This window comes from Heterocephalus glaber, unplaced genomic scaffold, assembly GCF_053883595.1.
Source record: "Heterocephalus glaber isolate CG9 unplaced genomic scaffold, H.glaber_assembly_v1.0 deba00001452, whole genome shotgun sequence".
In the NCBI taxonomy this organism is placed as follows: Eukaryota; Metazoa; Chordata; class Mammalia; order Rodentia; family Bathyergidae; genus Heterocephalus; species Heterocephalus glaber.
In genome coordinates, this window is record NW_028258302.1 from 20,244,440 (window position 1) to 20,270,978 (window position 26,539).

The 26,539-nt window shown below is 35.9% G+C and overlaps 1 protein-coding gene across 27 annotated transcripts in view; it reads left to right on the forward strand.

The window, feature by feature from the left end:
- The window catches only part of Eif4g3 (eukaryotic translation initiation factor 4 gamma 3), a 363,950-nt gene that overhangs the window by 153,424 nt on the left and 183,987 nt on the right, over positions 1-26,539 (forward strand). For 12 of the 27 annotated variants that reach the window (XR_002396957.2, XM_021262986.2, XM_021262987.2 and 9 more), the window contains 3 exons: positions 10,182-10,277; positions 11,631-11,744; positions 15,160-15,192. Coding sequence is in view for 25 of the 27 variants with exons in the window: in XM_021262986.2 (XP_021118645.2) it covers positions 10,182-10,277; positions 11,631-11,744; positions 15,160-15,192 (243 nt within the window). In the remaining 2 variants the exon portion in view is untranslated. Of the gene's footprint in view, positions 1-10,181; positions 10,278-11,618; positions 11,745-15,159; positions 15,193-26,539 lie in introns of those variants that run through there. The other 15 variants (XM_021262995.2, XM_021262996.2, XM_087215048.1 and 12 more) reach the window with 4 other exon arrangements.

Genomic DNA, 26,539 nt, shown 5'->3' on the forward strand with positions numbered 1-26,539 from the left:
ACTGCTTTTGCTATTCTAGGTCTCTCCTGGTTCCAAATGAATTTTTGGATTGTTTTCTCTAGTTCTGTGAAATATATTGTTGGTATTTCAGTCGGCATTGCATTAAATCTGTATAGCAGTTTTGGAAGTATGGCCATTTTCACTATATTGGTTCTTCCTACCCAAGAACAAAGGATGTCTTTCCATTTTCTTATATCCTGTTCAATCTCTTTTTCAGGGTGCTGTAGTTTTCGATATAGAGGTCTTTTGCTTCCTTTGTTAGATTGATTCCTAGATACTTTATTTTTTTGGATGCTATTATGAAAGGAATTGATTCCCTAATTTCTCTCTGAGTGAGTCTGTTATGTACAAGAAGGCTATTGCTTTTTGTGTGTTCACCTTGTATCCAGCTACTCTACTGAATCTGTCAGTTAAGTCTAGAAGTCTTTTGGCAGAGTTTTTTGGGTCTTCTATGTAGAGTATCATATCATCAGCAAATAATGACAGTTTAACTTCTTCCTTTCCTATCTTTATTCCTTTTATTTCTTTCTCTTGTCTAATTTCTGTGGCTAGTGTTTCCAGAACTATAGTGAACAGGAGTGATGATAGTGGGCATCCTTGTCTTGTTCCTGGTTTTAGAATGAAGGTTTTCAGTTTTTGTCCATTTAGTATGATGTTGGCCGTTGGTTTTTCATAGATAGCCTCAATCAGATTGAGATAAAGACCTTCTATTCCAATTTTCTGCAGGGTTTTTATCATGAATGGGTGTTGTATTTTGTCAAATGCTTTTTCTACATCAATTGAGATTATCATATGGTTTTTGTCCTTGGCTCTGTTAATAGAGTGTATTACATTTATTGATTTACGTATGTTGAACCATCTTTACGTCCCTGGGATAAATCTGACTTGGTCAGGGTGTATGATCTTCTTGATGACCCTCTATATTCTGTTTGCCAGTATCTTGTTGAGGATTTTTGCATCTATGTTCATTAGGGAGATTGGCGGTAGTTCTCTTTTTGGTTGGGTCTTACCCTTTTTGGAATCAAAGTAACACTTGATTCCAGGAATTAATTTGTAAATTAATTTGTAAATATTGCTTTCCTTTCAATTTCCTTGATGAGTTTAAAGAGTAATGGCGATAGTTCTTCTCTAAATGTTTTGTAGAATTCAGCAGCGAAGCCATCAGGACCCAGGCTTTTCTTTGTTTGTAAATTTTTAATTATGTTTTCAATTTCATTGATTGTAATTGGGAGTGTTTAGAATTTCTATATCTTCTTCATTTAACTTTGGCATTTCATATGTATCTAGGAATCTGTCCATTCTGTGTTTTCCATTTTATTAGAGTACAGGTTCTCAAAGTAGGTATTGATGATCTTCTGGATTTCTGCTGGATCTGTTGTGACTTCACCTTTTTCGTTCTTAATTTCATGGATTTGAGCCTTTTCTTTCCTTTTTTTGATAAGGTTGGCTAAGGGTTCGTCGATTTTATTTATTCTTTCAAAAAACCAACTCTTTGATTCATTGATTTTTTTTTTTTTTTGTATTGTTCTCTTAGTCTTCATTGCATTGATTCCTGCTCTGATCTTTGTAATTTCTTCTCTAGCACGAGCTTTGGGTTTGTCATGCTCTTCTTTTTCTAGGAGCTTGAGGTTCAGCATTAGGTTGTTTATTTGAGCTCTCTCTGTTTTCCTAATATGGACATTCACTGCTATGAATTTCCCTCGTAGAACTGCTTTCATTGTGACCCATAGATTCCTGTATATTTTACTGGCATTATCACTTGTAGAAACTGTCTAATTTCTTCTATGACCCATTGGTTGTTCAGGAGAGTCTTAATCAATTTCCATGTATCTATGCGGGTTTTGTGGTTTCTTATGCTATTAATCTCTTATGCTATTGATCTGCACTATGGTCTGATAATATACTGGGGGTAACTTAATTCTTTTGCAGTTACTTAAACATGCCCTGTGAGCTAGCATGTGGTCTGTTTTGGAGAATGAACCATGTGCAGCTGAAAAGAATGTATATTCTGATTTTGTGGGGTGGAACACTCTGTAGAGATCTGTTAAGTCCATGTGTTCAAAAGTTTGGTTCAGTTCTAGAATTTCGTTGTTGAGTTTTTGTCTAGATGATCTGTTTGTGACAGTGGGGGTATTGAGGTCCCCCACTTCAATTGTATTAGTGCTTATTTGGTTTTTCATGTCCATTAATATTTGTTTTGGATAGTTGGTGGCATTCGTATTTGCTGCATATATATTTAGGATTGTCATCTCTTCCTCTTGGATTGTTCCCTTCACAAGGATGTAGTGACCATCTTTGTCTCTCTTAATTAGTTTTGGTTTGAAATCTATTTTATCTGCAAATAAGATTGCTACTCCTGCTTTTTTTCTGGGTTCCTGTCACATGGAGAACTGTTTTCTGTCCTTTTACTTTCAGTCTATGTATGTCTTTTTGAATTAGGTGTGTTTCTTGTATATAGTATGTTGTTGGATTTTGCTTTTTAATCCATTGTGCCAGTCTGTTTCTTTTGATTTGTGAATTGAGGCCATTAACATTGATGGTTATAATTGATAAATATTGACTCATCCTTGTCATGATGTTTTACTGTTGTTGGCTCTTCTATTTTTTATTTTCCCCGCCTTTCCCTTTAGTTTCTTGCCTTGCCTGGTGGCTTTGCTCTGTTGGGCCTTATGGAGTTGTGACTGTCATTGTCTTTTTCTAGGATATTGTTTAGAATTTTTTGGAGTGCTGGTTTGGTGTTCATGAAATTTCTCAGGTGTTCTTTGTCGTGGAAGTATCTAATTCCACCATCAGTTTTGAAAGATAATTTTGCAGGATACAGCAGTCTAGGTTGGAAGTTACTTTCTTTTAGGGCTTAAAATACTTCACTCCAGGCTCTTCTTAACTTGAGGGTTTGTGTTGAGAAGTCTGCTGTGATTCTCATGGGCTTTCCTTTGTATGTGATTTGTTTCTTTTCTCTTAAGTGCTTGTAGGATTTTGCTCTTCTGTTGTATTTCTGGTATCTTGACTATTATATGTGTAGGTGTAGCTTTTTTTTTATTGTGACAGTTTGGAGTTCTATATGCCTCACTTATCTGTATGTCAAATTCTCTACTTTTGTCTGCGAAGTTTTCTACTATTACTTCTGTGAACAGTTTTTTTATGTCATTTGTACTTTCTCCTTTTTCATGGACTCCTATCAGTCTTATGTTATTCTCCTTTGCATCATTGAACAGCTGCTGGATTGATTTCTCGTGGTCCCTTACTATTTTTAAGAAGTCTCTGTTTTCATGGTCACTAACTGCAATCCTGTCTTTATAGCCGATATTCTGTCTTCACATTAGCTCAATCTGCTCTGAATGCTTTCAATGGAATTTTAAATCTGGATGTCTGTTTGAATCTGTTTCATGGATTCCATTTCTTTCCTATGTTGAGTGATCATGGTTTCCATTTCTTTCGTATGCTGGGCATTCATGGTGTCCAGCAGGGTTCTGAGCTCATCTATTTTTTTAATCTGTTTCTGTTCAAGAGCCTCTAATCATGTCTTTCACTCTGCTCACCATCTCTGTAGTCATCTGGGAAATTATTTCTGTTTTGAAATATCCTGAGGGAGACCTTTTTAAATTTGTTTTATATATGAATATATATTTTTTTCTTTTCTTTTTCTCTCTCTATACCTTCTGGCTCTATATTTCTCTCCCTCTTTGTTCCTGTTCCTGTCCCATTCTGAATTTTTTCTCTGTCCTCTCGACTATCACTTTTATAGGAAGGTGAATACAATTTCTAGCTTGCCTGTTGTTGTCAAGTTTGTTCTGTACTTGTCTCTGTTCTTTCGCTCTGTCTTCTCCTTCTCAAAAAAAGGTTTCCCTCATAATATGTCCCTGCTGTCCTGGTAGGCAATGTGAGCAGCAGTGTGCGGGTCTAAGTCGATTATTCTCAGCAACCCAGCTGTAGTCTACTGAGATTCAGACTGATTTCTGGCTGCAAGGTCCAAGTTGAGTTCCCTGACCTCCTGCAGGATTAAACTCTGCATGGTTCTACTGCAGGTTCCAGCTATGCTCCCTCCTATGCAAGTCCGGGTTTCTATGGGAGGTGCTGATCCCACCAACTTACCAACCTCGATGGTCCAGTGTGCTTTTATTGAAGTTTTTCTTCACTTTCCCAGTGGCCTTCAATTTTCATTGAGGAGCGTCAGAAAGGCCCCTTCTGTTGTTTGCTTCTGCTCTATCTTCTGGGGCTCATAACCATGGCCTTAATGTTCCCCCTGGCATCTCTGCTGTGCGGATTCAGATCCTGCATGGGGAATCTGCGCTGCGTGGTCTGCGGTGGGCCAGGGTGTCCCTGGGACTTTGGAGCCTCTGGCGGTGGCGTGTGCTGCTGGCATCCGCGTGACCCAGGCCTCTTTATTTTTAAATTTTTATTATTTTTAAAACAGGTCTTGCTATAGTTCAGGGTGGTCTTGAACTTATGTAGCTAGGCTACCCTCAAACTCATGCCTGGGATTGCAGGTGTTTGCCACCATGCTTTGCTGTAGGCTTCATTTATGCTCAAAATTCACAGCATGGTGTTGTCTTTGTGTTAGCTTTTAATAAATATTGTTGATATAATTTTCATTATGATGTATGAGATAGCATTTCAGTGATATTTGAAATTCATTTAAAACTTCACAAAATAGCAGATTTCGTAGTATATTTTTTGGTGTGCTTCGCAGTTTTGTATGTGAAGGGGAAGCTGAAGGACAGGTTTTATCTTCATCCCAGTCTTCTGCCCACCCACCCACAGCACTGAAGTGTTGAACCCAGGCCTTCACACTGAGATACATCCCCCCAGCCCCTGCACCCCTTTAAAAATTTGAGACAGGGTCTTCCTCTGTAGGTTGCCCAGACTGGGGTCCGAACTTGAGATCCTTCTGCCTCAGCTTACCAGAGGGCTAGGATTACAAGTGACTGCCACCATGTCTGATATTCATTGTATTTTTTAATAAAAATAATTTATCAGTCATTAGAAAAAGAAAAATATAATACAAAAGTATATAAAATAAAACCTGCAAGTTGTATCTTATACACCACATAAATCTCCAATTCCTCTCATTACCAATGTTAAATTTGCTGCATATTTTCTTAAATTGTTTTATATGTTTATGTGTATATATTTTCTTTAGAAGAAACACAGAAAGGGTCATTTTATACTGAAAATTTTTACAATTTACTTTTGTCACTTAATGTTATGTAATAGTCATTTTGCTATGCTACTATATATAGATTAATTTAGAATGCTTCCAATTTTGGGAAGGGGCATTGTGAATTTATCCATAGGGTAGATTCCTAGAAAGGAGATTGTAGTATCAAAGAGATTAACTTAAAAATTAGTACTGTATAGTAGTTCTTTTAATCATTGGCAGTGTAAATTTTCCATCAGATATGTACGTATTCATGCACATACATAACATTGAATTTAGTCTTTATAATAGGATTAAGGTGAAGAGTCTTTAGACAAGAGATGACATTGCATCTCTGAGTTACATTAAAGAACAATGCCTCAAGCATAGTTAAGAGCCAAATACTGTAGATTTGTGTGTGTGTGTGTGTGTGCGCGCGCGCGCCTAGTTTAACCCCATTATCTTACTTTGTGAAAATTGAAAATTCATGTTTTTCACATAGGTATATTTTAAATATATAGCTAATATGCAGTATCGTTAATTCATTCTTTCTTATAATTCACCCACAAATTTCTGTTTTTGGTTAACTTGTCCAAATCAATGTTTTAAAAGTAATTGTTAGGAATTTAAACATTAGTATTTTACGAGTGGGGCTGTTCTGGCTGGTTGTCTTCATTGGCATTTTGTTGTTATAGTTATAGTCTTATCTTCTGAAATGAATTAAAAGGATTGGGGGTGGAGGCTCTTTGAAATATAAAACTAATTTTGAAAATGACAATGTGAATCTTTAACTCTCATAACCTTGGACAGTGAACTGGGTTGCAGTGTCCATAAAGAATGTCGATTCTGGTTTAACTCAGTGGTTCCACCGCCTGCCTCTCCAGCGTAAGGTCCTGAGTTCCATCCCCATAAAAAAAGAATAAAAGAATGTTGATTCTGACCTTGGGGAGATAAATCCTGTGTGATGATTTTGAAAGTATTTGTGGCTGGACCTAGTGCACATGCCTGTAATCCCAGCACTGGAGAAGAAGAGGCAGGCGAATTTGAGGCCGGCCTGTGCTACATAATGACTTTAGGGCTAGCCTAGACTATCTAGCAAGATCCTGTCTCAACACCCGCCCCCCCCCCCCCCAGGAAAAAAGCAAAGGAAGTGTTTGAAAAGGGAAAGTGCAAACAAAACCTCTGGTGACTACTGAAATGATCCTTAGTTCATTCGTGTAGTTCTCTACACATTTAATGTTATGAAACATGGTCAGAGAACATTCCCATTGAAGCTTTTGAATTATTTTTCATCAAAGCATAGTAACAAATTAAGAAAGTTACTCTAGAATAAATCAATCAAATATGATTAATCATCATTAAATATAGAGGCAAGATGAAAGATGTAGAATCATCTTTTATCATCTCCACTGCTTATGGCAACAAAAGGTACACGTTACACCAATTCCTATAAAGTTTCTGAAGACAGCCATAGAGAATGGACATTTACTCAGTGAGACACTGCGAGTGATCTGTGGGTAAAATCCCTTTATTGAATGCCACTGTTAAATATTCCATCTTGCCAGTGGCAGAGTGGCATGCATTGTGACACAACAATTATTTGCATATGTTGCTGCATATTATGCTTTCCACTTAGATGAAACTGTGTGTATACAGAGAGTATGCGTCCACTCTTCACATGCACACAGTATAAATATAAGAACTATTTGAATTTTTGTTTCTTTGGTCTCTTTTTAATATAGAATAACCACATTAAAGAAAAATAAAATTCCTCATTATTAATAATTATTTTGAGAGCTAAGATATAGTCTGGAAACAGTGTTACTAAAGCACCACTGTATGTGGTCATGAGGAATGTTGTTACTAAATAAAGAGGTTTGTCTCTAAATGCTAATTCATGTACTGCTTTTCCGTTTCATTGTGTTGCTTTTCATGGCTCCAGTGTTAAAGATAATACTAACGCTTTCATGAGATCTGATATGGCCATCATATATTTTCAGTATGTTCTATGAAAAACAGTGGGTTAGGGCCGGGGATTTAGTTCAGTGTTGCTGCCACTTGCCTCCCAAGTGTAAGGTCCTAAGTTCGATCCCTGGGACTTAAACAAAACAAAACAAAAAACCCCAGTGGTTTAATTTCTTTTCCTCTTTATGAGAACGCAAAGTGCTCTCTAACTTGTGAAGCATAGAAGAGGTAATATTTCTGTTTTCATAAGCACCATATTTTAATGTTATAGTTAGTATTGATAGCTAGAAGCTTATGCTTTACCAATTAAATGTTGAGAAGAAAGTATCAAGATAGCTTAAGATCAAGGGTCCTCATCACTAAGAAATAATTTTCGGAACTCTTATGATTTTCTTTTAATGCAGATTGAAATTGGTAGTATATTTTAAAACTATATTCAGATACTATAAAAGAATTTGAAGAAACACTTTTCTGATCTAAATCCAGCCAGAATTGATTTAAAAACAAAAAACTATATATCATTTGTTTAAGTTGAAATCACTTTTCAGTGTTTGAGTGTGATAGATGCCAAAATGATCTTTGGAAACCAAACTGTATAATTTTTGGTTCCTGTTTGATCCATTTATCAAATATTTAATATACACAAGGTATTTATTGTCACATTCTTTCAATTTGTGGCCAGATTTTGTAAACTTAGAGTAAGAAAGGAAATCAACTTGATGTTGAACCTTAGTATCAGCTGTAGGGGTGGCTACATATTAAATTACCATGGTAAAAGATTACCATATATTATGTATTAATATGAAAGTGTTAATTTTGTTTTGTTTTCATTATTTGAAAGCTATGATGAATCTTCTCAAATACTTACTTATGATTAGTAGTTCCAGCTGAACTTTAAACCTTTAACAGAAGCCAAATGTTACACTTTTTTAAAAAGTATAGTTAATGCTACTTTCTAGATGTATCTGTCATTTATTTAGTTATCTTAGATAAGATAATTTTCTGATCTTGGTGTCCTCTTTTTTAGAATTGGGATAGTGGTAATTAAAAGCTATTTCAAGCTGGGCATGGTTGCACACATCTGTAATCACAGCACTTGGGAGGCTGAGGCAGGAGGATTATCCTTAAAAAAGGCTATTGCCTAGTAATTTACTTTATCATCTTTAATCTTAGCAATTGGTTTGTAATGTTAGGTGTATTGTTCTTTTTTATGTTCATAGGAAAGGTAAATCACCCTAACTAATAATGGAATTAAATGATAGTTCTTAGGGTCTGAATCCAAGTACTCTGATTCTGTGTCTCTTGCTCTTGACAGCATTTTATTTTGAACATGTTAGAAGGCTTTTGTTTTTTCTTCTTGTCCATTTATTGGTCTTTAGCATTTAACATGGGTGAAAAGATTGTTATTTTCAGAAAATCTAGAGTAAGCTAATATATTAGTGTTATTAACTTAATATATGTTATATTATCACTTAATCTAGGCTTTTATATTGGCTCTTCTTACTGAAAGTTGATTTTTTTAAATTAAATTCTTTTATTGGTACATTGTAGGTATACAACACAATTACATTTCTCATTGGGAATTGTACCTTTATATAATGCATCTTGGTTCTTATTTTTTCCCCATTCCTAGCCCTCCCTTCACGCCCTCCACCCTTCCCTATTTACAAAGACTTTATTTCCGTTTTTTCCATTTCTCATCATTTTTCCTTTCCCTTCTTTTCTTTCCCTTGCCCCTCCCACTACCCCTACCCCTTTGGACCTGTTCTTCTTATTTTACATTATCAATTATTCATTCTAATCATTGGTACATTTTAGGTATACAATATAATGACATTCATCATTGGAAATTTGCACCGTTACATAGTCTCTCTTGGTTCTTATTTTTCACCCTTGCCCAGCCCTCCCTTCAACCCCTCCATTCCTCCCTATTTACAAAGATTTTGTACCTATTTTTCCATTTTCTCATATTAATCCCATTCCCTTCTATCCTTTCCCCTAGCCCTCCCACTTCCTTCCCCTTTGCCCCTTTTCTTCCTATTTCACATGACCTATTATACATTTAGTCTTTATTTACACTTTCAGTTTCTCACACCAGAGAAACTATTTGGAATTTATTCATGTATGTCCTGTTTATTTCACTTAAGAGTATGGCCTCAATGTGCATCCACTTAGCTATAAATGTCTCTAATTTCTCATTTTTTATGGCTGAGTAGTACTCCATTTTATTAAAAAACCACATTTTCTTTATCCAGTCTCCAGTTGATGGGCATTTGGGCTGTTTCCAAGTTTTAGCTATTACAAACTGTGCTGCTATGAACATGAGTGCACATATATCACTGTGGTATGATTCTTTGAATTCTCTGGGGAAGATCCCCAGCAGTGGAATAGTGTGGTCAAATGGGACTTCCAGTCCTAGTTCTTTGAGGTATCTCCATACTGATTTCCACAGTGGTTGCACCAGTCTACACTCCCACCAGCAGTGGAGCAGGGTTCCTCTTTCCCCATAGCCCCGACTGGCAGTTGATTTTTATGGAATCATGTAAAAGAATTAAGCTGGAATCCTTGCAAGAAAACAGTAATAATTGAACAGTTGGGTGTGTGAACTGCTATTTCTGGCTCTGATATTTTCCTGACGTCCACCTTTGCTTATGCATATTTTCAAAGCACACTGCAACAGTAACAAGTTCTCAGGATTATGGTTGGTTTTATTTGTGGCTTGGGCTATTCATTTCAGAAATTGATGAATTTACAGTCCACCTTTTTTGCTCTCATGGTTTCAAATAATTGTGCCTATACTTTGGGTTGCTGATGTTTCCTTACTAGAAAGTTTAACTGTAATTTCTTTTTAAAAAGCTGCACTGATTCGAGTGCAAGGACCCGAGTTCAATCTCCAGTACCAAAAAAAAAAAAAAGCTGCACTGAACCAAAGTTGTTGGATATTGTGATTAAGTTAAGATTTATAAAGTAGAACTTTGTAAATCAGTAACCACTTTTGTAAAAATTAAAAATATCTTGAATTTGAGTTGCTCTGCCAGTTTTGTTCAAAATAAGATATTGTTTTTGCTGTTCTTTGCAGACCCCTTATCCCTCTGGACAGAATGCAGGTCCAACCACGTTGGTATACTCTCAAGCCCCTCAGACAATGAATTCACAACCTCAAACCCGTTCTCCGGTAAGTAAGCAGAAGCTTCTTCTAGACAGTGTTCTCCACCTAATTTTGTGTGTGTGTAGTAGATTGGGTTCTTTTGGAAAATATTTTTACTGAGTTTTAGAAGTTTGTTCTAAAAATGATATATTAATATTATTTCTAATGTTATTTTTGGTTAGCATTGCATTTTCAGACCTTGCCATAAGAATAATTCTATTTGCATTAATCAAGAAAAAGAAAAGGAGCTCTTAATTTCTTTTTACTCTTTTGTGGCATGATTTTTAAGTCTGATTGCATTCAACTTTATTTCACCTCTAATTGTATTATATTGTTCAAAATTCAGAAGTATAATGATTTTTAAAAGTAAATTAAATTTCACTACTTAGACTCAAACTCCAGTGGTTTGGGGAGACGTTTGAGTCATTGTGACTAGAGCAGCTCTACCATTTGACGGTATGAACATGTGCATGATATATACCAGGGTTGTATTTATTTCTTTGAATGGTAAATAAATTATCATATAAATGCAAATGCTGTCACCCTCTTTGTTCATCCGTCATACGGATTGCAGCAAGTACTACAAAGACTGAGAATTTACTTAGGATTCATCCGTTTCATAAAAATGTACAGTGGCTTCAGCTTTCCTTAGACTGTTGTTTCCCACCCTGCATGATTAGCTTTGGCTAGAAAGTGCTTCTGTAACATCTCTCATTGTATTTCATATCCTTCTTTGAACCTGAGCTCTGTGTATTCTTCTGAACACAATGATCTTTTTGTTTCCCACCCCTGCTTTTTTGTCTGGAGTATAGGAATACTTCATTGCATTAGCTCCTGTTCATTTGGTTTTATGCATGAATTTCGAGTTGTTGAAAATGTACCAAACAATTGCTTAAAGAACTAGGAAAGCATAGACTGCACCATTATGTAATCTTTTTTCTTACCCTTTTTCTGTCTTACTTTTCCCTGTCGCCCTCTTCTCCAATAGCCATTCTTAGATCTTGGTTCTCCCCAGTGGGTGGAAGAACCATTCTAAAGAGGTGGGACTTTGGTCCCAGTTGCCTGTGTGCTTGTCTCTTTTTTTTGCTGAAATGATCAACACAATGTCTGATGCAAGTTGTGTTCTGAGAGTGGTTTGGGGATGTGGACACTTAACTATTTGGAGCGGGCCTGAGATCTCAGCAGATCAATTTAGATAGGCCCTGGTTCTAATCATTAAGCGTGGAAAGATTATGGTAAGCTCTTAATACAAAGAATTCTATGGACTTCTTACCCTTGCCCCCTTTTCTAATTATTGGGGAAAAAAAATAAATTTACGTGGTTAGAATTGGCGCAAAACCTGACTGAAGAGCTGCATCTCTAAACCAGTTTTTTTGACAGCCCAGCAGAGCAGTGCCAATACATTGCACAGACAACTGGAAGAGGAGGAAGGTTTTGGAACAGACTCCCGTTTACAGGTCCTTGGCTGGAAGAGGCTGGATAAAATACTGCATTGTAAGCAATATAACAAACTGTACTTCTTGCAGGCAGTGGTGCCTCTGGCACTCATTATTTTTGACCACATCCACTTATTGGCTGATGAACAGAAATGCATTGATTTCTTCCTCTCTGAAAGTCTAACCTAGCATGGCAGTTTCTGCCAGGCATAGTGGGGAAAGGAATAATAAATTGGGTGGGGCTTTTCTATTGGGAATTAGATAGGAATGATTTGGGATTTAGATTTTTCTTTATTTTAAACTTCAAGTGGGATATACTGCTCAGATAAATTTGAATTTAAAAGATAAATTTCAGGGCTTCTTCCTCGCCTTTCCATTTAATAATTGAACATCAAGGGGGAAATTGCCTGTAGTTGTCAGCCATTTTTTTTGTGGTCATAAACTTCAGATAGTATCCTTTATACAGTTTTTGCCATCTGCTCTGCTAGTGACCATTATCACGTGCATTACTAAAATTCACATGTATAACATTCCATTACATACCCCAAAACAAGTGCAAGACTAGTAAACCCCACTCTACTCTTGCTTATTGTTTTGGGTCCAGTATTTTTACTTCATTTGTGTTGGTGCTGGGAGGGTGAAGTTGGGTTATAAAACTGGCAGGATTGCATTTTCTGTTTGCATCCCAAGTTGCCATTGTCTAGTCTCATTCATCCCGTAGCTGTCCCAAAGGGTGAGGAGAGGTAAGGCATTACACTAAGAAAGGACACCTTTCTGTGGCTTTGTAGAGTAGCTAAAACTTACTCCATTCTATTTCTGCATTAATAGGCCATTGGCAATTGCACAGTTTAGGCTTTTCTGCTCTTCCCTGGACAGCTGTCTTTGCAATCCAACTGGCTTCAAATGGCCCCCCTCCCACCTTCAAGTTATTTTTGTACCTATATTTCTATTTGATACGTAGTGTCTTAGTTAAATTCATAATCTGGAAAATATTGTTGAAAATAAAAAAATACCGATAACCTACTTATCTTCCATTTTCTTGTTGGGCTAGAATTCTTTCAACAGTAGTTTATTTTTAAATAGACTATTAAAAATAATGAAACTATTGAAAGCTTTAATTGGGAGAGGGGGGCAGTTTGGCTTTTGCAGTGACCTGTAACTATTGGTTATTTTTATATTTTGTGGTGCTTAGTGCCAAATGTTCATCAATGTTATGTTGGCCCTGCTCAGTTTTCAACTGTGCATAAAGGGTGAGTGAATGAATGGCTGGGTGGGTGAGTGGCATTATCATTGGATTCAAGTTCATATAAGGCTGCTTTTCTTTATATCTACAGTCTTTACCATCTAATACCCCTCTTGGGGACAAAAAAGAAAAAAGAAAAAATAGTTTCTCTTTTTAATAAGAGCCAGCAGCGACTACAGTTTGTTCTGTTGCTTACAGCTAACCACAGGATTAAGAATGTTGTCATTCCAGTAAGAAAAACTCAATAGCCAATGGAGACTAGTGCAAAATAGACTAGGGTACTTTCCCCAAATTTAAATTGTGGTTTCCTTTTTATTAAAAGAATGTATAATTTTTTAAGATAGTTCTCTTGTGCTAAGAAGTTCTCTTTTGACTAGAACATTCCAAATATATGAAGTTTCCATCTTTATATTAGAGCCTTGGGACCTTTCTGTGGAACAGTGATAAGACAGGTACTGCTATACTCAGGTTAATCTTTTAACGTCAGCATTCTCACCCATGTTCTTCCAAAGTGTCATGACTAAACATCTCACTTCCACCCTGTACTTTCACATCATGTGGGTGGTATTGCCTATTCTTAAACTTTGATGTCAGTAGTAGAGGTATGGTCTGATATCTTCTTACAATCAGAAAACTGAAAATATAAGACCTCAGTTTCTTTGAAGAGGATATTTTCTGTAAGAAACCATAGCTGCGAATTACCATCATCCTGAAAAACTACATTACAGTCATTAACCAGATAGGATGGCTTACTTAACATACTCTAAGCAAACAAGTCATTAAGGTACTTTTCATTACTTAAGCAATAGGTGACATTTTAGCTCCTAAAAGGTGAATTCTTGACAGAGTTGTCTTCAGGGGTCCTCTTTCATTGTGGCCAACTCCACTGAAATTTGTTGAAATTTTTTAGTATGAAATAATAGCAGTTGGGAAAACCTGAATCTCTTGCAAATTTCTGTTGCATGTGATTTAAATTCTGAGCACAAAGGATTGTTTCTTAATCATCTTATTCATCTACAGTGATAAACGCACAGAATATTCTAGACAATAAAACAACTGAAGATATGTATATTTTAACTCCTTTAAATATATTAATCAAAACTGTATGGTTTACATTCAAACTGCTTTCTAAATATTTTCTTTTGAATTTTGAAGAGGGTGTTTAACATTATGATACTTAATGTATTAGAAACTGGTATTTGGCTTTATATGCCCTAATATTTTTTCTTTTTTGTTTAAAATATCTTAGAAGCCAGATTTTGCTTTGATATTTATTTGATTAGATATTTGATATTTTAAAATTTCATGAATGAGAAAGCTTTCCTTCCATTCCAAGTTAGAAGAAGCATTGGAATATATATTATTCTTTTTCAAGTACATGTACTCTACCATTTAGTTCAGAAATTATGTTTCCTTTTTCTTTTATTCTCAGCATCAAGTAGCACTAGGTATATATGTACAGTGTTTTGCTGTTGTCATTAAATAACAGTTGAGAGATTTGACTTCCTGGTTTTTTTTTCTTTTCATGCATATAATAGTACCATTTGGATTAATCATGTTAGAGATTTGTGTTCTTTACTAGCTGTTTGCTTTCACATGTCTGGTATTTAAACCTTAGCTAATTGCATATATATATATATATATATATATATATATATATATATATATATATGTAATTTTATTCTTTGAGTCCATGAAATAAAGGAAGCTAGCAAACCATCCCATTCATGTATAAGATACCCCAATTAAAAAATTTACAATCAGTCCTGGCACATTCATTATTTACAGCTGGACATTTTAATTATGTCTTGGCTATTTCTCATAATATAAAAGTATTTCTCATGTCCTTGAGCTATACTAATTATATACAGCATACTTGATTTTCATGTTTGTCTTTATAAACCACTCAGTGTTTCAAACTTGCGTTTGCCTTATTTTAGGGATTTATTTATTTGAAATACTCATATCAGTGAGTACCCTAGGTGCCTAACAGCTTAGCTGTTTCTCTCTCAGCTGATAAAATGACAAACTATCTTGGTAGTGGTGTTAACCTGTTGAATCTTAGTACCTGTCTGTCACTGTCCTGCAGCAAAGCTTTGACTCTTTTGTGTTTTTACTTTTCTTGTGGGTTTTTTTCTTTTTGCATATTGTGTGACATTTTGGTTTTTGTTGTGGTGTTTCTGACTCTTTGTGCCTTTCCTTTTGTGTTTGTTTTCCCTCCTTTTCTCAGTTTGCAGCGGGGCCTCGACCTGCCCATCATCAGGTACTGTACCTTTGCCCCTTCACTATCACCCTTAACTAATAGGTGGGGGCTTTAGTAGCTGCTGACTCTTAGAATGCTGCCAGGCCATGGAGCCACCCAAATTACTCTTTTCAGGAGTAACTTCTATCTGATATAATTCAGTTCTTTTTATCCTTCACTGATTTCATTGCATTTTGTTTTTAACAACCCATTTGTTCTGTTTACAGAACAGTTTGAAATATTGGTACTTTTTCTTCCCCCAAAATATTGCTTTGAATTTAGACAACTTTGAAAAAGATATATTAACCCCTCACAGACTTTCTGGATCTCTGTTTTGAAATTTAAATTTAATTAAATAAAACAGGCAACATTCTAAGGGTTTTCTGTTAACATTCTGATATAACCTGCATTGATGTGTTAGAATAGCATTAGTATTTCTAAAACCACTATTAATCTCACTTACATAGACCTAACAAATTTATTAACAATGTCGTACATTCATTTCCTGTATAGATAGAGCTATCTTTTTCTTAGGATACATAAAAACGATACCTTATTTAATTTTAATATTTTAGCCTATTGATTTTTTGAACAAATGAATTTATTGTAGATTAAAATTTCAAAAATGTGCACAGCAATACTATGGTTTTTTAGCAGGAATCTACTAGAGATGGCAGTATGGGAGAAACAGGCTTGTAGTAACATATCTTTAATAGCTTCCACAAATAGTTCTTTATGGAATGTTCTGAAACATTTTCTCCTGGAATAATAGGACGAGCCTAACAGATTAGTGTATGGCAGGTGTGGGTTCATATTACCAGGTCTGTTGTATAACCAGCTGTATTAAGCAAGTCTTTTTCTGAGTCTCAGTTTCCTTATTTGTTAAATAGTGATGAAACGGGGATAATGTTATAAAGTATGTGTGTAAAGTGTCTGACACGAAGTAAGCAGCCAGTGAGTGGCTGCTGTTTTTAATATTGTTAGGCAACTTAGTATTGTTAGAAAAATGAGAGAAATAATCCATAGTATCATACTTAAGTGTTTGAATGTTTTTGTTGTTATTGTTTTCTGTTTTTGTTTTTGGGGAGGTCCTGGGGATTGAACCCCAGGCCTTTGGACTGTGAGGTTATGTCCCTAGCCCTTTTTTTTTTTGAGACGGGATCTCTCTGAGTTGTCCAGGTTGGACTTGAACTTGCGATCCACCTGCCTCATTCCCCCAGTGCTAGGCGTGTGCCACCATGCCTATCATATTTATAATTTTTATTACTGACCAAATGGATATTATTTAATTGAAGGCTTCTATTATTTTGAGTGATTTACTAGAGTACTTTTCTTAAAATGTCGGCCTTCCAATTTGGAGGATTTAAAGATCTAACAGATTCTGAGATGTTACAAGTACTTTGCTGGAGAACCAATAGAAGATTGTATGAAGTAAATGACTATTTGAGTTTTATAAAGAAATAATACTCAGGGGTGGCATTCATTCATTTATTTATTTACTTGAGATGGTATTGTGCAGAGTTTTGCAATACAGAGTTTTGCATCACCTAGACCTAGGCTTAATTCCTTATTAACTTGGGCCGGGGATTTAGCTCAGTGGCACTGTGCCTTCCTTGCGAGCTCAAGGTTCTGAGTTCGATCCCCAGTAACAACAACAATAAAAAATTTGAAAAGTTAAAATTCCCTATTAACTGAGTGTTCCTGGAAAAGTTGTTTACTTATCTAAGTCTCAGTTTTTCTCATCTGTAAAATGGAGATAGTAATACTGTTTCAAGACGTATATGAAGAATAAATGAGATAATGCAAGTAATTAGTAGAGTACGAGTACAGGACATAATAATAAACAATAACTAATAAACAGCTCCTTAAGTAAAAGGGCAATTATAAATTTTTTAACAAACAATTTAGGCTGGGGATTTAGCTCAGTGGTTTCGCCACCTGCTGTGCAAGCACAAGGACCTGAGTTCAATCCCTGGTATCAAAAAAAAAACAACAAAAAAACCCAACAATTTAGTCACAACCATAGAGGCCAGATCTAAATTTTTTTTTTTTTTGGTACCGGGGATCGAACTCAGGTCCTTGCGCTTGCGCAGCAGGCGGCGAAACCACTGAGCTAAATCCCCGGCCCCTAGATCTAAATTTTTAACTTAGAGTCAAACCAGATATTCCTGAAAGATATGTGGAAGATCTCTGCTTTTAGAAGCAGAGGGAAAAAAAAAAAAAATTTCATTTGTGAATTAAATGGAGAGAAGGAACTCAGGAGGAAAGTTTTCTGAGTCCTTGATAAGACGCTAGTTTCTTTGTTCATATGTTTTCTTTGTTTGTTCAAATGGGTCTTTTTTCCTTTCCTTTCCTTTCCTTTCTTTTTTTGACAGGGTCTTGCTATGCAGCTCAAGCTATCTTTCAACTCACTATGTAGCCTAGGCTGGCCTTGAACTCACTCTGATCCTCCTGCCTCAGCCTTCTGAGTCCTGGGATTACAGGGGTGTACCACCACACCCAACTTTGTTTATGGGTTTTAAACTTTAGTTTCTCTGAAAAATAATTTTAGCCATCATAAGGCCAACACTTAGTATAAGGAATTAGCATTACCTTTGGCTGTAGTCTTTTGGTGGATTATCTCAAGTATAGGTTACTAGAATGATGGGTGAATTTTGAAGCCAGAGCCATATTAATAAATAGTCTGGGCCCATTCTCATTCACAGTAACCAGTCTTTCAAAGACTATTACTCTGAAAAATTTTTAGTTTGTGATGAATATAGCATAAATATAAAAATAAGTGTTTGTGATGCTTGTGTTCAGTAGTAGTGGTCCTCATATCAGGATGTTGTACTTAATATTTAAGCATTTAGAGTCAGCTTTGAGAAATTTTGTTTTCTAACTTTCTTATGAGTGTTAAAGGCATGTGATACATTTTATCTTTCTCTAATTCTAATAATCAAGGAAAACTTTCAGAAATTTTTCTGAGGAAAAGATTGATTTTGAGCCCCATTTTTCATGTGTAATGTGATTCAAGAAAGTGTTAGGAGGTTTTTAATTTTAATTTAGAATGATGCTTATGAAATTGTAGCATGTTTTGATTATTTAAAGTTAGAGGGCCAGGGATTTAGCTGAGTGGTTCCGCCACCTACCTCGCAAGCACAAGATCCTGAGTTCCATCCCTGGTACCATAAAAAATTCTCAACAAATACCACTTTAATTCTTTTCATTATACCACAGAGAATTAAGTGAGTAAGGACGTCTATACCACTAGGTGAGGCAGAAATAGTTGTTACTTTGGGAAAATGGAGGGAGATAAACATGGAGTTGGAATGACATTGCCAAGCAGGAGGTGCCTGCATCAATGCTGTATATATTGTAGATAATTAGTAGAGTTTGGTACCCTGCATTCATAACAAATGTGGGGTCAGTTTGGTTTGTTTCATTATGGAGTAAATGTAGATTGACATTTTGGGTGGGATTACCAATTAATGAAAACCCTGGAAGTAATTGCTTTTGAATAGAAAGCCACATACATTATCCAGAGTAGTTGGATACATAAGTTATCTGAATTGAGAGAGTGAAGTTATCTGAATTGAAATGAAGGAAATCACAAGATTTTAAATGGTCATTTTCTTTGTTCCTAATAGAGTCAAGAAACTGTTATAGGAAATGTTTTTTGGATTTACTTATATTTACAAGATCTTTAACTATACATGATAAGGTAGAATTCCATTTGAGTCCCTGCAAGTCAAGCATACTGTCCTTCCACTAGTATTATGTCAGCACATCTTTCCTTCTCTTGTTAGTTTTTTAATTTTTGTAGGGATTCCTTAAATTAATAAGAATTTTCTATTCTTTTTGCACTTTATAGCCTGAAAGACTTTTGGAATTAGTTTTATTTAATGATAAAACAAAAATGCTGGCTAATTGTATATACAAGACACTTGGCTTTAGAAAATAATGTCAGTTTTTGTTTTTTGGATTTTTTGGGTTTTTTTGGTACTGGGGATTGAACTTGGGACCTTGTGCTTGCAAGGCAGGTGCTGGAACCACTGAGCTAAATCCCTGGCCCATGTCAGTTATTTTTACATTGATCTTTGAAAATTCCAAGGTTATTAAAAGCTGAAAGAAGAAAAAATTTTCTCAAATTAAAACAAGCCACTTGGTATGCTTTAGGTTCTGGCTTATGTTGTTTATTTCAGGTGTTTCGTTATTGAAATTTATGTCGTTATGGTTTGAAGTTACTTATGTCTCTGTCCTTGTACTTTTGAGTTTCACAGTAGAGATCAAGTGTTGGTTATATATCATGACTGGTCTTTTCATTAAGACCAGAGAATTGGTATTTAAAAGTGTTTATAGATGAAAATCATTTTGCAATTTATTGTTATGTGATGTAGTTCACATAGTGTTCACAAATACTGAATAATATGTCATTCAAAGCAGTTGGATTTTAGTGTAAAAAAACAATAAACTTCATAAGACTTAATACTATGTGTCATCATGGAATATGTTACCTGGTGGCAAGCATTGAAATTGCATGTTTTCCTGCTGTAGTTTAAAAAACAACAAAACAACTTTTATAAACAATAGCTATCGTATGTTGAGTTTTTATTAAATCCCTAAAGGTGTCTCTACTGGAAATTATGCTGTTACATTCCTGGTTGAGATTTATTAGTACCACTATAGGGAGTTTCTTACATTTGTAAAGTAAAATAAACAAAGGCTTGGGGCTTACATCTGGGGCCAGACCTGAAATATCAGAGTTCATAGGATCCAGATCAAGCATCTAAGCAGTCTTATGAACAGAATTCAAAGCTTGTTAAGGACCGTGGTAGGCAGTTTCATCTGATGTTTTGTTCACAAGGGGTTGTAGGATGGTGGCAAAGGTAGTGAAGAAAAATACCGCTTTCCAAGTCCCGAGTTTGATCCCCGGTATCCCCCCCACCAAATAACCAGGATTCAAGTTCAATTTCATTATAAATTATCCTTAAGCTTCAGCTTCCTTATGTGCAAAAGGTACAATATGCTCATAAATTATACAGAATTGAGATGTAATAGTAACAGCTCCTATTTCCTATGGATATTATAGCGATTAAAGTATCTAGCATGGGCTGGGGATTTAGCTCAGGGGTTCCACCACCAGCCTTGTAAGCCAAGGACCTGAGTTTGATCCCCGATACCAAAAAAAAAAAAAAAAGTACCTAGCATGTCATAGTTCCTGCCACATAATAGGTCCTTGGTAGGTGTCAGTTTTTTTCAGCAGTGAGATAGCATACTGTTTCCCTTTTCCCAAGCTCTTTTTAGCTATGCATGAATTGTTATACAACAAGGTTGCTCACTTCCCAGATTCTTATAATTTGACTGAACATCCCTTGATCTTGACAGAATCCTTAAGGCATTTTTTCCTTCCAGTGGACATAATCCTCTGGGGCACCAGTGTGTAATAGAATTTTCTGTGATGATGGAAGTGTTCTGAATCTACACTCTTCACTGCTCTAACTACTGGTTACATGTGGTTATGGGAGTTCTTGAACTGTGGGTAATGCAGATAAAGACATGAAATTTTTTTTTTTTTTTGGTGCTGGGAATCGAACTCGAGTCCTTGAGTTGCACAGCAGGCGGCAAAACCACTGAGCTAAGTCCCCGGCCCTATGAATTTTTAATTTAAGTCATCAAATATGGCTAGTGGATATTGTACTGGACAGCTCAGTTCTAGGCTTACACCTTCTGATTCTTAGTGACATCTAAATTATATAATATTGACTACAGGCAGATGGGAAATACACAAAAATTTTAGAATGGAATAACCATCATTATAAGTTGTTGTGAATCAGGTGAATATCAGGTTGATAACCTAAGTGATATTCCATTATATGGACTCTTTTACTGCTTCTCCTTTGTCTCTTGTTAGAGAATCATAGCACTTTCATTGGAGACTACTTCACACTTTTTTTTTTTGGTACCGGGGATCAAACTCAGGACCTTTGAGTTTGCCAGGCAGACGCGATGCCACTGAGTTAAATCCCCAGCCCCACACTTTTTAAAGATACAAAAATTCAGGCTGGGGATTTAGCTCAGTGGTCTCGCTGTCTGCTGCGCAAGCGCAAGGACCGGAGTTCGATCCCCAGTACCAAAAAAAAAAAAGATACAAAAATTCTTAATTAAAGATTTTACTATTTATCTTTTCAGTAAGCTGAAATATATATTGGTTAAAGCTTGGGGCTTCAGAAAGCATACTTCTGATATTCTTTTATTGCTTTGAAAATTAATAAGTAATGAGTTTTTTCCTTAAGGGAAGAATTAATGTGATTGAATAGGCTTTTTCTAGTTGTTAAAAATGAATCGGTGGTTTTCAAAACAGTTTTTATTTGCATAATGTGTTAGAGATGTGTTTTGTCTTTTGATGTTTTCAGTGAGCAAAGTCATGAAAAATGATACATTATAATTAGAAGCATTTTGGTCAGGAAGCTTTGGGAAATGGCATGAATTACAACATCTTTAGAAGGATTTTCCAAGAGGAAACATTTTCCTATTGGCTTCTGGTGTGTTTCTGGGAAAGTAGGCAACCACAGGTACCCTAAGCTCAGTGTTTGCTTTAAATGTATCCTAGCTCTTTGGATCCACCCCAAATACTACCTAAATGAGTGCTGTCACCTTTGTCTGCTGTTCTCCTAATATTACTTGTAAACGATTGAAAACAAAGGAGTTAAAACATACTGACCTAAAATTAGGAGACAATTCTTAGGTTGTGCATTCTTCTTGCTTCTTCTCTAGCCCCTTTCACCATTTTAATTAGTGACTTGGACAAATGACATGCCTGTCAAATGTTCTGATGGTCATGGGTTTGATATTGCACAATATAAATATAATCCAAAAAAATCTGTACAATCTGAAATGATAGGTTGAATTTGCTAGGTATATTTTTAAAGGAACAAAAGAGTTCCTGTATGATGCCTAAAGCCAAACTGTAAGAATACATACAGAAGTGAAGAGCATGACTTACTGCCAAATTACATGTAAAGAAGATTTAAGGGTTTTTAATGATTGTAATTCAGCACCAGTCAGTGGTAAAATGTGATTGACAAAAACAGTTCCTGTGATTGATTTCATTAATGAATCATAATTGGCAGTAATAAGATTGATGTATTTCTTCATTCAGCAACACTTTTACCTTCCCAGTCCCTCGACATCCCCCCCCCCCGTCTCTCTTGTCTCTCATGTCTCTCATGTGGTACTGGGGCTTGAACCCAGGGCCTTGCACATGCTTGGCAAGTACTCTACAACTGAGGTGCATCTCAAGCTCAACAATTTCTTTTTTTGTACTGGAGATTGAACTCAGGACCTTGCGCTTGTAAGGCAGGCACGGTGCCACTGAGCTAAATCCTTGGCCCACAACAAATTTTTTTTTTTTTTTTGTACCGAGGATCGAACTCAGGTCCTTGCACTTGCGCAGTAGGCAGTGAAACCACTGAGCTAAATCCCCAGCCCCTACAACAAATATTTTTTGAGTGAATATCAAATACATTCTGAGTGGAACCAACATAGGTATTATGTTTGGTTCTCTCTTTAATGAGTCTTTAAGAATTTGGACCAGCTTGAGAGAAAAGAGCCAGCTGGTCAGGGGCTTCAAGGTCTTAACAGCAGTGTAGAGGGGAAAGAAGGATTGACTTGGAACAAACAAGACAGTAGTGTAAAAGTTCACAGTGACAGCAGTCTTCAGATAATTAAAGGATCTGTCTCCTATGGCAAAACTACTTTACTGTAGTTTTAGGGATAGACATTAAGTGAGGCGGTAAATGATACAGAGAGAAAACTTAGTGCCAGTGGAAAGACCTTTGAGTATCAGAACCCCATTTACCTATGAAACAGCTGTGTCTTTAATTGCCAACATTTCACAACCAACCCACAGAGTCATGCTTAGAAGACATTTAAACTTTGAGTAGATAGATTAAATAGCCTGTGCTGTCCTACTAGTCATGACTGTTTGACTCTTAAATTGATTCTTCATCATGCAACTGAGAGGAAAAGGGATTCAAAAGGATTGCAGGCTTTTGGGGAAACACACATTCGTACATTCCTTGTGTTTTTACTGCCATACACACCCATCTGAGAATTTGAATTTCTTGTACCATTACTAAGTCAAATTCTGCATTTGCCATCGAAAGCTTAGGAAGGAGTACAAAAAGAAGACCCCACCTCTTTATTTCTTTACATTTCCAACCATTACAACTTTTCTTGACATGGAAAAGGGTGTGTGTGTGTGTGTGTGTTTGTGTATGTGTGTGTGTGTGTATGTATGTATTGTGGTGTACCTATAGGAGGAAAAAAATCAAGCTCCAGATACCCTATCATTGTAAAAATTTTAATGTAGTGAAATTGAGCAAAAGTAGGTTTGTGAAATGGTATACAAAAGATGTGAAAAGCCTAGGAACAATTTTCAGTTACTTTGAAAGGGCCAGTGACTTAGAGTCTTGAAGGTAGAAGAAATATTTTCTTGAATCATAAAGAAATATTTTTCTTATTAGGAGTCAATTACAGTTGCAGGATGTGCCACTAATTAGTATAGTTGGATAAAGGTCCTACCCACATCCTGTATCAGCCTTTAGAAAGAATTCTTCAAGCTGACCCACACTCATTTGAGATGTGATAGAAATATACAGTGAATGTTTAATTTTTTAAAAAATTATGACTGTTAAAGACACATTACTATTACTTCTCCCTCAACCAGGGAGCTGTTGATGTGGCTCAGTGGCGCCATGCCTGCCTGGCAAGCTCAAGGTCCTGAGTTTGATTTCCAGTACTGGAAAAAAAACTATTAATCTCCCTCAAAAGAGTCTCCCTTACTTCAAATACACTTATCTCATCATTCTTGCCACTTTCTGAAGCAGTTCTGGAAGTCCTCTTTCATGAGTGTCTTTATAAGGCGTGATAAAAGAAATACAGTGTCTACTGCTGCTAACTGCCATCCAATTTAAAGGCAGGCTCTTAAAAACATTATCATGTGATCTCATCCTCCTTATTTACCAGCTATGGCAGCCTGTGACTTCTGAGTTCTTCCTCAAAGTCAAAATGACCATGAAAGTTAAACATGTTAAATTGATTCAGGACATTGAGCAGCTTTAACAGTGCAACTGAAGACATGAAAAAGGACTTCAAGAATTGCTTCAGAAACTGGCAAGAGTGATGGGATAAGTATGTCCAAAGGTGGTAGAGTGGGGGCACGTGTCTTGAGGAGGATTAAAGGTAATGTGTCTTTTACTTTAATAAATGAAAAAAAATTTTTAAATATATTTTTCAATTCCATTTTATGAAAGAAGTAGTATATATACCAGTTAAAAGTACACACTTAGAGGACTGAGCATGTAGTTTAGTGGTAGAGCACTTGCCTGTCAGCTCAACAAAGGCCCTGGGTTTTATTCCTAGCACTACTAGAAGAAAAAGTATAGACTTAGAACCCGACTATAGTTAAATTACAGATGGGAGACCTTCAGCAACTTATTGATCTTCCTGTCTCTCAATTTCTGCATATATCTAATGGGATATTAATAATAGTACTTCCCTTTCAGATTTTCTCTGAGGATCAGTTAATATCTGTAAAAAATGCTTGGTTCATTATTTATTGCATACATGCTAATTTTAAAAAATGCTTGGAATGTTGCCTAGTAGCTAGTAAGTGCTGTATAAAGTGTCACTGTTGTTGCTTAATGTGCCTGTATAAATACATTTCTACCTAGCCTCAGAGCTGCAATCTTGCTGTATAAAAATTAATATAGGACCGGGGATTTAGCTCAGTGGTTTCGCTGCCTGCTGTGCAAGCGCAAGGACCCGAGTTTGATCCCTGGTACCAAAAAAAAAAAAAAAATTAATATATATATCAATCAATACTGTATAGCCACAAATCTGGTGTTTTATTGGCTCTGCTATATGCTAATATTAGGAGTATCATTAGGAACAATTTTTTCTTTGAAATCACGGAAGGAAATAATTTTAATTCATTCAGAAACTTCTTTGAATAAGATATAATCTTGGTTATTCTAGATAAGCTGGATAAGAATCCATCAGAATAATTGGAATATAGTGATTGACATCCTCACATATAAGGTGTTAAAACTGTGGAAAACATTGTCCATATCTATTTTTCTTTCTCCTTGTAAAGTGAGGTTAGTTTCTTCTCTTCTTCCTTTGCCACTCCTGTAACATTGTGTCTCTTCAGGCAGCATATAAGTGCCTTTACAGAGTTTCATCATAATGTAACCAAAATAGATTATCACCTGTGTCTACCTGACATACTTGGCTTGGCTGCCCTCTAGAGTTGATGGAAAAGAATCTCAGTATGAATCATTATTCACTGTGCTTGGCACCTAGTAAAGTCCAATAAATTTGCTAGATAAATGACTCCTCTCCTTGAGGCCTTTAGCATTTTTGTGGCTCCTAGTTTATTAACCATGTTACAAAAATGCTATAAACATACGTTTATAAATGTAAGAGATTGTTTCTGTCATGTAATTAAGAGAAGCACCGTCTATTAATGGTAGTAATACTATTTCATTGTTTCTGTTTGTGGCCAACAAAAATTGTTGTGTCTGTCAGAATTATCTCAACGGAGATAACTAGGAGACTGTTGCTGTAGTTGTGGCCTATACTAGGTTATTGGGATATCAAATTTGCTTCTTGTGCTTTTTCCATCTGTATCAACTCCTCTGTGTGGCATCACTCATTGGGTACCCCCATTTATTCCATTCTCCTGCTGTACCTTTCTGTCTATTGCTTCTCTGTTACTTAGACTTTTGGGGGGCTTTCTTTGCTTTGGGATATGAAGGTTGAATGGTGATGAGCCTTAGGTGCTAGATCACAGTTCCCACTTTAGCTCAAGATACATTTGGCTACTTATGCATTTGGTGTATCTTGATGCTTAAGAGTAGGACAAAATAAGATCTGAGTGGACCCAAAGGTCAAAGCTTGACTTTATCCAGACCAGTAGTGATACTCATGTCTGGATTTGTGAAACAATTCAGAAGATATTGGAGGGCCAGGGATTTAGCTCAGTGGTTCTGCTGCCTGCCTTGAAAGCATAAGGTCCTGAGTTCGATCCCCGGTACCCAAAAAAAAAAAAAAGAAGAAGAAGAAGATATTGGAGCTGGATCACATTTTAAGATTGCTATTATAGCTTTCCATTTTTGAGCTATATGTGACCTTTTACATGCTCAATTCATTGAAAAGAGTAAGTTTCTATCACAAAGAACATGATATATAATGAAAAGTATAGTTATGATTTACAAGTTTTGCAAACCCCCAAATAAGAAATGACACTTTCATTATTAACTTTTTTTCTCTACTTGAGATGGAACATAGATTGTAGTGAAGCTAAATAATGCCAGATTATATA